The sequence below is a fragment of the Parasteatoda tepidariorum genome, chromosome 6, assembly GCF_982258835.1.
Source record: "Parasteatoda tepidariorum strain Cologne lab strain chromosome 6, Ptep-v5.0, whole genome shotgun sequence".
Classification (NCBI taxonomy): Eukaryota; Metazoa; Arthropoda; class Arachnida; order Araneae; family Theridiidae; genus Parasteatoda; species Parasteatoda tepidariorum.
In genome coordinates, this window is record NC_141760.1 from 100458504 (window position 1) to 100477561 (window position 19058).

At 30.3% G+C, this 19058-nt stretch overlaps 1 protein-coding gene across 1 annotated transcript in view; it reads left to right on the forward strand.

The window, feature by feature from the left end:
- The window catches only part of LOC107455245 (disintegrin and metalloproteinase domain-containing protein 10), a 90587-nt gene that overhangs the window by 8206 nt on the left and 63323 nt on the right, over positions 1-19058 (forward strand). Inside the window, exons 2-3 of the mRNA XM_043049301.3 lie at positions 1078-1213; positions 5492-5610. Coding sequence (XP_042905235.2) covers positions 1078-1213; positions 5492-5610 — 255 coding nt within the window. The remainder of the gene's footprint in view (positions 1-1077; positions 1214-5491; positions 5611-19058) is intronic.

Here is a 19058-nt window from a genome sequence, read left to right on the forward strand (position 1 = left end):
TAAATATTTTATAACTCGGGAACTATTTCAATGATTTTGCTCAAATTTAGTAATTTGTCTTTTAAAATTATCTAGATCGAAATGGTGTAAAAATTTGTAGACTTTTTTCAACACTTTTTTTTACCTTTATTAAATAAAATAATTAAAAAAAGTTATGCAAAAGAAATAAATAAATAACATTAAGGTGCAATAAATTTCAAACGCTCGCATATCGTCGCTTTAGGAACCATATTTTCCAGGCAAGTGTAACTATATAGTCATATCTTCAGAACCGTTTAAATAAATATTTGAACAAGTTATTTGTTGCATACAAGAAACGTTTAAGCATTACGTAAGCTGATTTTCGTAAATTTAAATCCCTCTCTCATGCTTACTTACGAAAATCGTAACAATCCTTGTTGTTTGCTTTGATTTTGAATTTTACTGCAGTTTTAGAATGTGAATCAGTAACAGTATACGTAAATAATTTTGCATAAAACAAAAATTGTGCTTCAATTCTTGATCTATAATTTTGAGTAGAATATTTTGTAACAACAAATATTCTTTAAAAATGCTTTGTGTTTTCTTTCTGAGGTCAAAACTCTTCCATAAAACTCCTTTAAGATATTGTTATCCAATTTTTTTCTTTCCTTAAATTAAACTTTTGAATCAAATTTTAAAATTTTTCCTTTTTTTTTCATTAAAAAAATCAGAATGAGAAAATTTTAGGTTATAGGTATGTATTGTTCATGCTTCTACAATGAAGAAATTACAAATTTCCTCCCCATGTGTACTTAGGTATTTTTTAAATGGTCCTTACAACTTGTTCAAGTAGAACGAGTACTTTTAATTGTTCAATTATTTTTCTATCTTTAAAACATATTGAAATATCTCATAAAACTCATTATTTTTACTCACTAAATTAAAACTAATTGATTTTAAGAAATAAAATTTTTTCTCCAAACCCTACAAAGTAGATTTGATTAGATGAGCGAAGGTTTAAGTGCTAAATCAAATTATATATATAGCATTTAAATTATTGTTATGCACCTCAATTTAATTCACAATCTAAGAATAATGCCTCAATTTTTTTTCCAGATCAAAAGTTGAGCGAATACATTCTTCATTTTGAGCCTATATTTTTTGATCAGAATTTTCTGAAGGACCAGCATCGTCGATCCAGCCGATCGCCATCAGATCATTTTTTCACTCTTCAGTTTAAAGCATTTAAAAGGTTTGTTTTCAAGCCTGTTGTTTTGGTATAATTTTATTCCGTTCTTGTAATCTGTAATTATTTCTTTTATTCATTGTGCTATGTTATCTCTCAGTGTGTTTATTATATAGCCATCACGAGAATTCTTCCCGACTGAAAAGACTAGCAATCTGCTGCTAGTTGGAAACAAGAGCAAAACCATTTCTGATGTGGGAGAATTGAAAAAATAATATAATTTTCCCAAACTTACAACCTATACAAAAAGGGTAATCCCACAAATCTATACCAAGTGGTTTTTCGTCGTAACGGCTAGTAGGCAAGTCTTGTCTGAAGGAGTTCTCATGATAGCCAGACAGTACTGTAGATTCGTATAGTATTCACCAAAAAGGCATTTTTTGTATTAAGCACTATAGTCGGGCCGGGATAGCCTGGTTGGTAGGGTACTGGGTCCATGTCCAAGAGGTCGTGAGTTCGATCCTCGCCGACCGAAGACTCCCCGTGTAGTAAATGGTGTCTGGTGCACGTTAAATCTGTCGGGTCACAAAGTCCTCTAAGTTCCCATAACAATTCAAACCACTGGGGGTACTGATCCAGGAGTTTCCTTGTCATCTGGTTTGGGTTCAAAATTACAAGACTACGGAATTGAACATTCGTAGTCGTAAACCCAGAATTTGGTCGGCTGTTCAACGACGGTTATTTAAAAAAAACACTATAGTCTGATTGCGCAAGTTACGTAAGATTTGCACTAGTTGTATGGTGAACGTTTTGGAAAAGTAACTTTTTAGTTTTATAATTTGCATACAAATTTATATAAAGAAAAATAGTGTTTAGCCTTTGTGAGTGTTCATCATACCATTATGGTCTCATCAGGTACTTGATTCGCGCAATCAGACTATTATACTATAATCCCCCAGACATTTCAACTAACTCGCCTCATTAAGCTCGATCTAAATCCTCAACCGAATTATATAAAGATATCTCACCTTACGTTATAGGGTAAGAGGATGTACTTACGCACCCCCTAGAGGTCCAATAAATGGTATTTTGTTATACGTGCTATCAAATATTTTTATTTTTAATAATTACAAATAATGCTTTCATTAAATAGACTCCGATTCCTAAAGTTGGCACTAAAGTTAATTTATCACATTAGTGCTACGATTTTTTTTTTGTATACATTATTTAAATTCTGCTTAATGTTTTTTTCTTCTTTTTTTTCCCCTTTTTTTTCCTTTTCTTTTTTTTTTTGTTAATTGGAAGATATAACAAAAAAGTACTTTTTGCGTAACTGGAAAAATATAGAACACTAATTCAAGATGTTCTTTTATGTCTTCTCTTATGATCATAAACATATTTAGATCAAGATTTTTCTTGTTATAAAATTTAAATACTGTTAAAATGCGTAATGTTTTTGTCCTAATTCGTTGGTTCAGTAGACTTTATTTAAACTACTGAAATTGTGTATGAAAACTGATGGCTACATGTAAAGTTATTTTTCAAAAAAAAAAAAAAATTTAAATTAAAAAAATTGGTGGTAAGTTTTTTGTTTTAGAAACAGCTCGAATGCGTGTTTAAGAAAATGAACACAGCTTGAAATGAGTGCAAACGAAAATGGACCTAGCTTGAAATGAGTGTTTAAGAAATGGACACGGCTTGAAATGCGTGTTTAAGAAAATGGACGCTGCTTGAAATGAATGTTTAAGAGAATGGACACAACTTGAAATGCGTCTTTAAGAAAATGATCACAGCTTGAAATGCGTCTTTAAGAAAATGGACACAGCTCAAAATGTGTCTGATCGAAAATGGGTACAGCTCGAAATGCGTATTTGATAAAATGGACATGGCGTTTGATTCCCTTTTTTTTTTAATATAAACTAATGAATTCAAATTATGTGATATTTTTTTCTGTGTCCATTTTCTTAAACACGCATTTTGAGCTGTATCTGTTTTCTTGAACACGCATTTAGAGCTGTGTTCGCCGACGAAATGTTTAAAGATGAGATATTTAAAAAAAAAAATATTTTAATGAATCTTTTTCCTTGCTTGCACGACGTTGAGAAAAGTTCTGTGGTCACCCTTGCCTGCGTACATTTAGAACATATATTATGAGAATATGTGATTATAAGGCTTGTATATAAATGGAGAAATAATCTACGAATTCTAAATCAAATCTATATGAATTTCAGCAGATAGACTGTATTTATTTATGCAGTTGCATAACAGGTTGTTAATTAGTACAATATATAAAGAGATTTTCATATTGGAAAAGTAAATTGCTCTTTTTAAATTCAAAGAAGTTCCTTTTTGACTTAACATGTATAGAGAAGTTTTTACTTATCTCCGCAAGCCTCTTATCCTGCAGCTATTTTATTTTATATTATAACCGTCGTTGAACAGCCGACCCAATTTTGGGTTTACGACTACTAATATTCAACGCTGTAGTCCTGTAATTTTGAGCCAATCCAGAAGACAAGGAAACTCCTGGATCAGTACCTCCAGAGGTATGATTTGTTATGGGGACATGGAGGACTTTGTGACTCGACAGATTTAACGCTCATCACTCAGCGTTTACTACACGAGGAGTCTTCGGCCGACGGGGATAGAACCCACGCCTTCTTGGACAGGGGCCTAGTGCCCTACCAACCGGGCTATCCCACCCTGCCGCTATTGTTATAAATAAAATTTTGAAAAAATATTATTTGATTAAATAATAGTAGCCTAGTTTGAAATGATACTTGTAGAGATGCTTGTAGAGAGAAACCGATTGAAATTTGAAATCAGCGATTACGATACGAAAATATCTAAAATCTGTTAAAAAATATCTCTTGCGATAGAAAAAAAGAATAAAAATTGTTCCCCAGTGTAAGTTAAATGTTAACATCCTTAGACACTAAGTCATGTGACCAATTTCTTAGATTTTAACACTGTTCAACGACGGTTATAAAATAAAATATAAAAAATTATAGATAGATATTGCTTTAAACAAATAGAGAACAATTTGAACTTGTATATGACACAGATCTCCAATCGAAATATAAGAATTTAAGGTAGTTGGGAATTTGTTTGACCATATAACTGCAATAAGGATACATGCGAATAGGATAGAGCCTCCGACACAATGCGAATAGGATAGAGCTCGTAACTGTTTCTCTTTGACTATTTATGTTTACCTCATGAGTAAAATGATCTCCGAAGTAAGGAAAAAGGATCAACCGGTTCTATTACGTAACTATCTCTGCAGCATAATATTTCGAAATGTAATTTATAACATAATATTTCTGTTCTCGCAGCATAATATTTAAGAAATGTAAAAAGATAAATGTTATCAAAACTCGTAGAATTATGAACGAGGAAGGCAAGACAGAAAACAGTAACGGCTATTTGATTTGCGACAATAACAGAGAGAAGTTAAAAGACAATAATAATCGTCAATTTTCTTAGTTTCGTCCCTTTTTACTCATTTTTATAACAGTCTTTGAACAGCTGACCCAATTTATTGGGTTTACGACTACTAATGTTCTCCGCAGCCTTCAAATTTTGAACCCATACCAGGATATAAAGGAACTCCCGAATCAAGTATTAGGAAAAATTTGCCTTCGTGGAGAACTTGTTGGTGGAGCTAATCCGCATTTGCGTTACATGGTAAGGAAAACCTCCCACGGTTAGCCCGATAGCAAGGGAACTCTAACCCGTGATCCGCCTACCACTGAGAATATTTTGCGTCAGCACTGTGGTCGGCGCGAGTCGGATGCGGAATCCGAATCGATCAGCCATCGCTGGGATTCGAATCCGGTTCACTTTATTGAAAGGCGAACTCTCTATCCCCTGAACCACCACAACTCTTTTACACATTTTATCAGTTTCCTCCCATCATCTTTTTTCAAGATATATTACAAGTTTCCTCAGACATACAAACTGGTTTTGATGTTTTTTTCCCCCGCCTTCCTAATTAATGATTCGCTATTTGATTTTTCTCTCTCGATTAAATATTACTTTAAGACTCATATTTTGGATGGTTTTATTTTTTCCTTTTTGGAAAGAGTATTAAAAATATTAAGTATTTAAATCTGAAATATTAGTCTGAAGTATTTAATATCAATGTAAGAGTGATTTGACAAAATATCAAAAAATTGACACTAAAGAGATTGTAATTTGTTGTGATTCAACTTTTTTCTCGAAGTCTTAACTGGCATGGATATTTTTTTTTTTTTAAATTTCATTTATGTATTTTTCCATTTATTTTTCTTAGATGAAAAAACGTATTCGTGTATCGCTGAAATCAGACTTGTTCTATTTCAGGATGTTCCATCTGCGGTTGAAACGAGACACCTGGGTGTTTGCAGAAGATACGAAGTTCGAGAATTCCAAATCTACCGTCCAATACGATAAAGCTCGTGCCCTCGCGGGATTCATTGATGGTCAGTATATATTTCTTCGCCAAATTTTTCTCTACTTCACATATATTTTATACTATACTCTATTTTCAGGAAAAGTAATATTTTTTCCCGAAATTTTTAAAAAAAAAATTTTTTTTCATCCCATTTTCATATTTCAAGTTTTCTATTGTTTTATTGTTAAAAATTTTAAAAAAATATGTAACCATTCTAAATCATTGAATTTTTAGAATTTTTTTTTATATGTTTACTATATTCCTCCCAAATTTTTGAGGAGTTAAAAATCTCCATTAATATTTAAACTAGATTTACGAAATGTTATGCAGTCATTGCAATTAACAAACCAAAGTAGTTGATGCAAGCTTATTTTTGATTTCTTGGCATAGGGTGTTCAAAAATACTTGTTTTCTTTTGTAATCTATTGTCGGTCCCCCTAAAACCCTTTAAAACTTTAAACTTGTTTGCAAAGTAAGAAAACTCGCATGAGCGAAACACTTCTAAAATTACAAAATAGTCTTCTAAGTATTTCTTGAGAAATTCATAAACCGAATGTATCGAAAGTGTCTCTTCCATTATTGTAGGAGCCTTAAGATTTGTATTATATTCCATTAGTGTACGTAATGGAGCCTTAAGATCAGTTATCTATCTTTTCTTACGACATAGATAGAAATAATTTTAATACTTCTGCTGTATTCTATGATCAGACCCATCATGATATCCCATCATCAGACTCATCAGATTCATTTGATCAGATCAGTTTTTTTTATCTTATCTTACGACATAGACAAAAAATTTTTTAATGCTTCTGCTGCATTCTATGATTAGACCGTTAAGATCAGTTTTTTTTTTATCTTATCTTACGACATAGATAGAAATAATTTTAATACTTCTGCTGCATTCTATGATTAGACCCTTAAGATCAGTTTTCTATCTTATATTACGACATAGATAGAAATAATTTTAATACTTCTGCTGCATTCGATGCTGCAATGTCCAGAATTCATTATTATGGTCGTGGTCTATGTTATTTAAAGGGTGCCGGACAAATTTTAAATTAGTGCTAAAATTCAGCACATGAAGAATTTATACTTTATCGCTATTATCTCTTAAAATAGTTAAAATTGAAATCATAGTACTTCCACTGGGGCAACAGCCAAGCCACTAACTAACTAGTTAAAGAACTCTTTATTATAAATGAACCTTTGTGCTTGACAATCATGCTAGTTAGAATTTTTTCCTGAGAGCTACAAAAAAATAAATTAATTAATGACAATTATCGTTTGAGGCTATTAACGATAATCTAAAGTGACAAAATTTGCTGTAAAGTTTTATGTCTGATGGCAGTACAAGTTTCAAGTTATATCAATTTTCAAAAAAAGGTCTTAATTTGTTTTTGTCAGTGTATTTTTTTTTTCTATTTTTATTTACGGTGTATGAATGTGAACCCATTTCTCAATGCATATATTTAACTCTAAGAGAGATATTTAAGATAATCGAAAATCGCAAAAATGACCGATTCACCATTATTGATTTCCTGTTAATCTTCTATTATGAAAAAAAGGCTAATTTAATTTGATACAGAGGTTAATAATTTGAGGATTTGCCATCCAATATCATTCCAAGTTCTTTACCTAAGAGTAAAGTTCACTAAATAAAAATGACCATTCCATATTGGATTACGATTTCGATAGACTTACTCAAAATCGATATTGCACTCTTCTACGGTTCTGTAAACATCGATATGCGAGAAGTTTCATCTCCACTTTTTACTGGAGAAGGGAATATATTGCCTTTTTTCCCCTCTTATAAGCAAATGTGGATAGGGAATTAGAGGGGAGAGGGAAAAACCTTAGAAAAACGATCTCTGTCACCGAATCGAAAATTTGTTCTTTCGCCAAAAAAGTTAACTTAATCCCATCTCTCATCTTTTTCCGATATTTTTATTCTTCTTACTTCCTTATACTTCCTCTTTTTAGGTTTATTTTTCTTTCTTTTTTTTAATGGCATAAGGAGTGAAGATCCCGTAGTTCATTTTTCATTTATCCTTTACCTCTATCTTCCCCATCGATGATATGCTGGAGCTTTTATTTGATTTACGAAAAAGGGAAAAAAGAAGGTAGAAAGGGGAAAATATGATGCAGGAAATCTTCTCTGATGGCTAACTATTTTTCTTCTTTTAAATCTACTCGGTAGTGACCACAGAGCAATTTTAATAATTTTCCCCTCTTTTTATAAATGTTGATGGAATAAGACGGAATTAGTTAGTTATTAATTAAAGTATTTTCTTTAAATCTATTTTAAGTATGCAGATGTAATCGGGTGAGCTGATTACGAAATTATATCTTTTCGTTGGCAATTTTTCAAATGATAAATTAATTTTTAATAATTTTATCTGAGTTGTGATGGCTCAGAGGATAGAGCACTCGCCTCCCAATTCGGCGAACCGGGTTCGAGTTTCAGGGGCTTCTTAGTGATGTCCCCTTAACTAAATTCCACACCCGGCTCGCACCGACTACAGTGCTGACGTAAAATATCCTCAGTGGTAGACGGATCATGGGTTGGAGTCCCCTTGTTGTCCGGCTCACCGTGGGAGGTTTTTGTCATTTTCCTCTCCGTGTACCGCAAATGCAGGTCAGTTCCATCAAAATAAGTCCTCATCGAAGCCAAATTTCTTCTTATACTTCATCATGAAGTTTCCTTGTCTTCTGGATTGGGTTCAAAATTACAAGGCTACGGATTTGAAAATTGGCAGTCTTAAACTCAATAATTGGGTCGGCTGCTTAACGACTGTTATAAAATAAAATAATTTTTTCTTCTTTTTAAAATTATTTTTTATTTATTTATTTATTTATTTTTTTGTGTTCTTACCTTGAAAAATGCATAATTATGTAATATTCACGCATCTGTTTTCTGCAAAACTGCTTTCATTAATTTAACATCATCATGTCATCTGTAACAAGCAACAAGCAAGAAAATATTTTTAGCACCTTGTCCTAAGACTGAAATTTTAGAGCAAAGTTTTGGCCCATATATTTTATCAAGTAAAATGCACTTATGAAATATAAGAATATAGGAAATATAAATACTACGAGACGAATTATTCTGAGGAAAATAATTCAATGCAATTTGAATAACATTGGATCTGAAATTTTAGACGAACTAATCAATAAAATGCCTAAATGTGTAATGGGTTATCTTTTTCTTAATGGAGTTATTTTGATGAAGGAAACATTTAAAACAAGTTCTGTTGTTTATGCTAAATTAGGTAATTAAATATGTTTTATTGCTTGAATAAAATATTATATTCATACAGCAGTTTGCTGCACAGTGTACAATTCTTGGAAAAACTGAAAAAATCGTAGATGAATTGATATTAATGAAGTAAAGTGCAATTATTTTATTAAAGAAATATCCAACTTTCTGCTTCAGTTTCTTCGAATTATTCATTTAATAATATTAAGTTAGTTGAAGTTAATTAACTTCAAGTTAGTTTGGCATAAAACTAAATTTAAAAAATATGCTTTATAATATTTTTTATTACGTTATTTTTAAAGAGTTTTATGATTATAATGAAATTTTTTTTGTTTTATTTGATACTATAGTTTTTATTTATTGTTTACGAATTCGTCGTATAATTTTTTGAATATTTCGCATATGATTTATCTACAGTACAAAACTTTTTCATTGATAATTTTTACTTTATTTTAGTATAATTAATATGTTTCTTATTTTTTGCATGAAATTTAAATCTGCATGAGCACTATATGAAGTAGCAGAAGAGAACTAAAGTCTATTTTCACTCCTGCAAAAGTGAGATTAATAAGCTTGTGTATTTTATTTTCTCTTATTATTTATTGTGTAGATTTATTTTTATTATTTTATGTTTTATTTCCTTTGCTTGTATTTTTTATTTTTTTCAATAAAAAAAATTATCTTTAATATTGTTTTGCTTTTTTTAATTTTCATTTATTTATTTATTTTTTTAAAACTCATTTAGATAAGGTACACAATCAATTATGTCACGTTCTTAAGTAGAGAATAAAATTCACAAAGTTGAGACAAGAAAAACTATACTATGCATTGCATAGTTGCATTTTGTTTGGAAAAACTCTATAAAGCACAAAAACTATAAAACGATAAACTATGAAGACAAAAACTATGAAGCACAGAAACTTGCAATTACGAAGGAGTTCAGAAAAACGTAACAATCAATAAATTGTTTGAGAATTATTAACTCTGTTAAACTTGTAGGGAAAAAATATCACGCAGGAATGTATTTGATATGCTGAACGAACCATATTTATTAATGAATTTATTATGAGTTTTTTTTTTCTTTAAATTCAAATTTGTTTGAAAAGAATTGCGATTTTAAGTTTTTTTTTCTTTGCTGCACGAAATCTATAAGACTAATTTGAAATCATGAAGTGCTTAAAAGGAAGTGCGGCGGAATTTTAAAAAAAAATTGAGATTCAGCAATTAGTTCGCGAAGTTTCTACTCTTAAATTTGTAGAGAAAACAGTGCGTAGCGTTTTTAAAAAGTATTTAAGGGTGCTTATTTTCGTTTTTTAAAAGCCTTTGTAGGGTGCTTTTTTCATTGGGTGTATTTAAAAAGTGCTTAATTTTCCCTTTTAAAAAATGAGATTTTTCCTTTACCCTGTTGATTTTCGCTACAAATTATGCAGAAAGACACTACTGTTCACATAATTCTATTCAACGTTTTCACAATTAATTCCAACCCCAATCTATTTCGGGACATCGTCAGTCCGTAACGTATGAAAACACCATTCGATTTACATGATTAAAATATTTTGACACGACGGTTAAAACCAGATTAAACCGTCAATTGTCAAAAACTTTCCAATCCAGCCTAGTTATGATATTTTTTAAAATTGCTTAAAAATATTATTTGAGTGCTTGAAAAGTTCTTAAAAGGTGCATATTTTTTGTTGAATGATTTGCCTACGCACCCTGGAAAACATAACGTGTTTGATCGATCTGTATCCCGCCGAAATGCAACTGAGAATTTGCAATTTGACGTGTTGCAAGAGCCATTTTTATCTGTAAACTTAGCACGAATTTGTTTCAAAAATTTAAATTTGTCCGACAGTTATTACAAATTTAAGTGCTTTTTCGTATTTTTTTTCCAGTTTTTTTTCCCTTTAAATATTGTCTATTTATCATTGCTATAGAAAATTTATTTACCCTCTCGAGGTCTTTATTTTATAAGCTCCCGATCAAGTACATTAATCAAAAAAAAAAAAAAAACGAGACAGAGATATTACATATGTTCCCAGATGTAAATTTCAATATTTATCTTGAAATTTAAAAAGAAATGATAATAGTAATTAAACTGAACTAATAGCGATTAAGACTTTCTTATTAGAATTGTTACAAGTCTCGTCAGCAAGTAAAATTACCTCTCAGTTCTTTCTTATTGTATTTCTTAGATTAATTTTTTTTCGTGTTCAGATGATTATTTTTCAAATCTAGGTATTATTAACATGTTCATACGTAAAGTAACAATGATTGTCAATTTTGAAAACAAAATTATTTTTGTTTTTATGGAAGATATTTAGGCTTGAGACAAAGAAACACAATAATGGACGAGAAGCTATTAAGGGGTTGGCTGTAGTTCTTTAAAAAATATTAAAATTAGTCTTCAAATTTAGTAAATTTGCAATTATTTGCTATAAAATATTGTATCACGTAGCAAATGTCTTAATATCCTGTATGGAGAGTGGAATAAATTTCTTAATGGAACAGGGCTCGAAAAACCGCCCGTCCTCGGCGGTCAAAAATTTCCCGCGGACAAAGAATTTCTCGAATCAGACGTCCGCGCGGACGGCCATTTTCCGGTTAATGTTCGTGATACACTTTCAATTTTTGTTATCTTACATGAGTCCAGCGCCTCACTTCTAAAATGACCCTCTAATCTAGAAATCCCGTACAGCAACATACTGCACATGGTGGATTGATGTTTTTTCCGTCTGGGAGTACTGCAGCAGTTGAAAGGGACTTTTCAGCAATGAGCTTACAAAAAAAAAAAAAAAAACACATTACATAAGCGTTAAACGCAATTATGAACATCCACTTAAATGGAAAACCCCTTTCAGATTTCTGTGCAGAAACCTCTGTAAATCCTACGCTTTATTGTGGGACTGGCAAACGTCATATTTAATTCATTTAAAAAACGCAGCACCCTCGGATAAATTGACATTCCAGATAACTTGACCTTTGTCATTTAAATTATTTCATAAAAGAAATACTAGGTTTTACAATTAGTAACCTAGTATTTCTTTTATTACTATATAATGTAATCCTAGTAGCTACTAATTCATTGTGTAATTTATATAAATTTTTGTAATAAATAAGAAAAAATAATATTTTTATTTATTTAGAATCGACGGGTTAGTTTCAAAGGAGGACGGGTACATTGTTGGACAAGCCGTCCTCGGGGACGGGTAAAATTTCTGAGTTTTTTCGAGCCCTGTAATGGAATGATGTACTTTGTTTCAATGAAAAAATTAGTAACCGAGAGTGTCGTACCTTTAACCAATTTCAACTGATTCATTTTTTTAAACTGAAAGAAAAATTTAAACAAATTTATTAATTCTGTGAGAAATACATTTATGATTATCTAATAACACAAATTCACAATTACAGTCTATTTTTTTTAAAAATCTTAATGCATTCAGAATACCTCATAACTCCACGTCACACGTGTCCATCTGCCGGTCATTTACATTCGCTGTGCTGCGAAAGCCAATACGTTCTTGCTTTCGTTTGAATTTTCGTAATTAAATCCAACTATTTTAGATGGTCAGTGACTATCTATATAATAAATTGCGCCCTGGTAGCTGAATGAAAATGTAGGTTTAATATAACGTGTTTTTATAATGTTAAATTTCAATCGTACCCACTGAAACATTGCTAAAAGCTGACGAAATTCTCTAGTTCTGAATATTCTAGATTTTTTAGTTAAGTAAAAAAAGTGTTAGAATGAGTTATGTAAGCCTGGTATTACTTGTTAAAATGATACTTTATAAATACAAAGTGATTTTGTTCTTTCATTTTTTTAACCATATTAATCTTAATTTGTCAGTATGCACCAAATGATACTAGGTTGGAGTACTGATATAAAAAAACGTGAATTCGAGAATTAAACAGATGATAATAGGTTCGAGTACCGATTAAGAAAAAAGTGGATTCGAATATTGATCAAACGAAAGTGGATTCGAGAACTAACCAAATGATAGTAGGTTCCAGTACCGATAAAAAAAAAAAATGTAGGATTGAGTATTGATCAAAGGAAATTAAATTCGATTACTACTCAAATGATAGAGATTCAAGTACCGATAAAATCCAGTGGGGTCGAGTACTGATCAAGTGATCATAGATCCGAGTACAGATTAAAATAGTGGAGTTGAGCATCGATAAAAATAGAGTTTATTCGAGCATCGCTAAAAAAGATAGTGGGTTCGAATGATGATCAAATGACAGTGTCTTCGTGTACCGATAAAAAGTGAGTAGCTCCGAGTACACAAAAAAGATAGTTGGTTCGAGTTTTGAACAAAAGGGAAGGGTTCAAAAATCGATCAAATGATAGTTTGCTCGAGTACCGATAAAAAAAATAGTGGGTTCAAGCACTGATTTAGATAATGGGTTTGAGTACTTACAACTAGATAGTTGGTTTCAGTTTTGACCAAATGAGACTGGGTTCAAAAACTGATCAAATCATAGTGAGTTCAAGCACCGATTAAAAGATAGAGGGTTCGAGAACCCATAAAAAAAAGTAGGTTTGGGTATTGATCAAACAAAAACGGAATCGAAAACTAACCAAACGATAATAGGTTCGAGTACCGATTAAAAATGCGGGTTCGAGTATTGATCAAAAGAAAGCGGAATAGAGAACTAACTGAATGATAAGAACAGCATATACTACCACAAAATTATCGATGATGTAGGGGCAGCAAAATCGGGTATTCACTATGCAAAACCACGTTCTCACTGTGCAAAACCGTGGAAATGACTTGCCATCTTAAATTGTGTTAAATAGCCAAAGGGCCATTAACCATGGTATGTATGGCTTGAAACGATTACATGGTTCGTGTCTCGGTACTGTCGAATTTAGTTATTTTTATTACCGAAAAAAATTCTTTTTATTTCACAATATGGTAATCTTAATAAAATGCACCTTTATTCATTTATTTTTAATTGCGTTTACTATAAAAGCGTAACAAATTGGAAAAAAATTAGCCCGTTTTCTGGATATAAATAATGTCCCGCATCTCCCCTTAATATTAACCTATAATTTAGAAACTTAGTAACATATATTACATCAGTTATATGTACTACCATAAAAAGCCACAAAACTATAGTCAATTTAGGGACTCCATTATGGTGCTTAGTAATGAACTTACTATCCAGCCTATCCAAAACAGCGGGAAAAAACTTAAATAGCCTAATTAAGTTAAACAGCCGGTTGACCATAGTCCGTGGTATGGTTCGAAATGCTTAATCCTGTAAGCCGTGGTTAGATGACCAGTGGTGTCGAATTGAATTATTTTTTATTACAAAAACTATTTCCCCCCCATTCTAACAGTATGGTAAGTAATCTTTATAAGACATTCCTTTTTATTGTATTTTTTAAGTTCGCTTAGAATAAAGTCGTAAGAAATTAGAAACAATTAGTTCTGAACATAAATGCACCACATTTCCTCTTAATGTTAACCTATAATTTTAAAACTTGGTCAAATATAATATATGAATTATTTATGCTTCCATATTAAGCCACAAAATTATAGACAAGTAAAGGTATTTGAATATTTCAAGATATACACACAAATTATTAAACGCATTATGAGATTCTATGTAAAATCTTAATTATCAGGTGATACTCTATACAGCTTTATGCTTATAAGCGGCTGAAACTTGTTTGCATTTGTTTACCTCCGTGTATCAATTGGTTAAAGGCCTGTTTACACGGTCCAATTTCTTGAATCCGAGAAATTGGACGGATTTCTCTGTCCAAGAAATTGGATGATTCGTTGACACTATCCAAGTTCTTGAATGTCGCTGATTCGTTGAAAGAAAAACTTGCGCATGCGCATTGTTCATATTCAACATTATAAAATAATACTTACATAAGTTTAAAATTACTATATAAATTCAAATAAAATCTTAATAACACAAATAAACCTCAACAGATCAATTTATTTGGACTAAAATATATAAAAACCCACAACAAAATGACATAATTTTCTGCCTGCTTGCTGACGTCACAAAACCTAAGACGCTGATTGGTTAAGGGAGAAAAAACTTGGATGGAAAGTAGAACATGCTCTACTATCGTCCAAGAAGTTGGACCAAGTTCTTGGATGCTTGTTTACACGATCCAAGCTCAAAGCAAAACAAGTTTCCATCAATATCAATCAATCTCTGTCCGAGAAATTGGATCGTCTAAACAGGCCTTAACATTGTATAATGCAATACGTTAAAAATAAATACTAATAGGAAGTATATTAAAAATATCCTGAATAAAAACTCATTAAATTTATGTTTAAGTATAAAAGTATTGCACTTAAACTCATGCAAAACATGTCATTATTAAAACACTACAGTGCGCCTAATAATTTGGTCTAATTATTATAATATACTAATATAATACCTTATATTATAAATATTCTATATTTATATAATATATCGTCTAATTTATCCAATCGTCAAATTTATATTATGTATCATCTAATTTAACCAATTGATACACGAACGTAAACAAGTACAAACCAGTTTCATTCTTGTAAAAACAATAAAGTTGTATAGCACACCTGATAATTATGATTTCACATAGAATCTTATAGTGCGTCTGATAATTTGACCAGGGACTGTATATGGGTATTCTAGGAAAAGATGGCACTCATATATATTATATTAATTATTTATACTACCATACTAAGCCACAAAATCATCGACGAAATTGGGAGCTCACAATGGGGCATAATATGGTTACACTGAGCAGCCTATTCAAAACCGTGTCTTTATAGTCGTCTATTGATTTTGTAGAAGTATTTATAGTTTTTTTAATTTCAATTCAATTTTTGCTGAAATTATTTTTTTGTGTGTCAGAAATAGTTTATAACACCATCTGATCAACTAAGTAAGATCAGAGGTTCGCAATTTTTCCTGGCTATGGAAATTGTAGTGATCGACCTTCTTTAGGCGAAATCCCGACTAAAGTTTATAACTAAAGTTCATATATAAACTGATTCTCTACCACTCATATTTCGTGTTTCACAGACTTCATTTAACAAAACGTGTTAACCTAATATGCATGTTAAGTGAAGAGAAAAAAAATATGACGCATAAAAATAGGCGTTAATAGTTAGATTTGTTTTTTATAGAAAATTATTTTTTCCAAGGAAGGTTTGAAAACATGATTTTTCATGCTTCTTACGTGATTTGCATGAAAAATTAATATTTGTCTTTAAAATAATATTTAAAAAAATAATAATATTTTATTTTTTAAAAAAAAGTTTTTTGCTACATACTTAAAATGTTTCAATTTTTCAACATTTTAGCTATTTTCAACAAATTCAAAAAAGTATTAAAATGAATATTTTCCAAAATTATTACACCCCGCTTCAGATTTTTTAATCAATTTTAAATTCTGCCAGTCTTAAGTCAGAACAAAAATAAATTATTAAAAATACGTAAATTTTCCTGTAGTCAATACCAGATAAACAAACAAGCACAATTAACGAAATGGGCAAAATGGCAAGGAAATGCAATGACTATTAAACTATTTTATTAGTGATTGAAGAGCACGGTATTTTTCGTTCTCCGACAAATATGTACATTTTTTTTATCATCAATGTTAATGGCGCCACCTATGCTTTTGTTTTGGCAATTTTTGGTAAAATTTATAAAAAAAATATCGATGATGTTTTGTATGTATTGCGATTGTTTGACTGATTTTGAAACTAAGCCTCATAGTAAATGTTTAAGAAAAAAAAAGGAAATTACTATTTAGAATATTTGAACTAACAATTTACAATTTTGAACTAATAAAATGGAAACTTTTACCTGTAAATTAATGGAATATTCCAAATTTAAAGTATGCATTTCAAGAACAATGTTGTGAATTACTAATACATTTAAAAATTTGGTTTTATGTAAGAGCTAATATTTACATTGCTTATAGTAAAGAACAATAAATAAGTGTCATGAAAGTTAAGTTATGCATTGAATTCCGGAATCCTTATATAGTAATTTACTAATCATCCTAACAAGTTGATTTAAAATAAGCCTAATCCTTTGTTTTATTTTAGAAACACGTTTTAAAAATAAGAGTTCAGCTGTCACAATTCTATACATAAGATGTTCCGTATTGACCGCCCTTAAATATATATTTTTAGAGTATTCGTAATAAATGTAACCTCTTGTAATAATAAATAATTTGTAATAATAAATGTAACCACTCTGAATAACTTTTGATTCTAAAAACGGATTTTCATGTTCTGGGACTCAATCTTAATGGCTCAAATGTGCTAATTAATAAGTGCAGACGATATTTTAAGTTAGAAAATCAGACACAAAAACGTGCTTTCTCTGAAAAAACATCGAATTTTCTCAACGGATTCGAATTTCTGACCCCCAAATTATACAGGGTAGCCGCAATCTTGGAAATAATGTCCCTATAGTTTGGTTAGGAGAGAGCTTCAAAGTTTGGACCCCTTAATGATAAATTTATTTTTTGCGTATTTCGCTATATCTCGATACCTTTTTAAGCGAATTTAAAAATTTTAAATAAGATAATTCCATGCAAAAAGGATTCTATTCAAAATTTTAACATAATCGGTCGAGTGGTTCCTGAGAAATCGAATTTTTAAGTATCTATGTTCTTTTGAAATTCAATTTCTCAAGAATTCTTGCTAAATAACTTGGTGAATAATTTCTGGCATATAGATCATATATTCCTTACATTTGTGAAACTGAACAACATACAAAAATACAGATCATGCATTTCTTACGTTTGTTAAATAGAATAACGCAAGTAGTAATCTCTAAAATTTAAATATTATAATCTCTAAATAAATAAAAATTATATTAAAAATTATAATTTCTAAAGTTAAAAGGAATTACAAAGCCTGATTATTCTATTTAATTATGTATGCATTATGCAACCAATAAGAAATGGTAATTTCTTATTGGTTACGCATATAGATAATATATTTTTTACATTTATAAACAGAGTAACTTCCAATCATATAAAATAAAATTATATTTGCTAATTAACTACACTAACTACAATAACAGCATAACAGATCATATTTTTTTTTATGTTTGATAAACAGTATAACTATAACAGGCATACAAATCATGTATTCATTTCATTTGTTATGATTGTGGAAACTTATTTATATTATATTATCAAAAATATAACAACTTTCGATGATATCGAAATGATTTTGATGATGTAAGAAAAGAAGAATACCAGATAATACTATCGAAAAGAAAATATTAATATTAACAAATTACAGATAACAGAGTTTAAATTTTCAAAATAAGATACATAATACAAAAGCTTTGAAATTACGCAATTAACGTTTTCTATTTCTTGGTAGTATTAAAAAAAAACGTTTAAAAAACAGTATTTAGAAATCTAAGATTTCTTGACAACAAAGGTCAAAAGTTATTTTGTTGGATGCATGCAGAGGACCTGGGTGTGAGCCAGGATGCTCTCTTTTATCATGTGATATATGATGGTCTTCAATAAAATGAGTTGTCGTTCGCCATTTTGGCTAGCTGCATGCAGAAATAATTTAAAAATTGCAACAGAAAAAATGATAATGGTAATGATAGTCAGATTCATTTTTATCATTTCGTTATTTACTCAAAGAAAGTGCTTTGAAATCATTTTTTTTACCAATGCTCATTTAAGTTGCTTGCATATGTAAATAGGTGTGTTAGAAATTCATCATTTTTTTAAAAATTTCTTTAAAAATTTGACTTTGTAGCAGTTATTAAGGTAAAACGAAAATTATGAATTCCAAATTTTGAAATTAATCCCATTAATATTTTTCTACTCGCTAATTAAAATTCCACACTTATTCTTTCATGATAAACCTTTTTACATTTTATTTCTCTTTATTGTAGATCATTTAAATGAAAAAAATCTTGACACTATACTAATATTCCATCGAAACATATTAAACGTGGCTGGTTAATTTTCAGACTCCATATAGACATCCTAGTGATGTGATCTAGAATTACGCTCAGGCCTAGATTATTACCATTATTCGAAGATAAATTATAAGAAATGTTGATTGTTGATGATTAATACTTACACCTTATATGTATTCTAAACGAATTCTCCTGTTTCCCTTCCTTCCTTACGAGGAATCGTTAATTGAGCCGATATTTTGTGTACAGATAGAATTTGAGGCTCGAGAAATGATGTAGGAATATTCTTA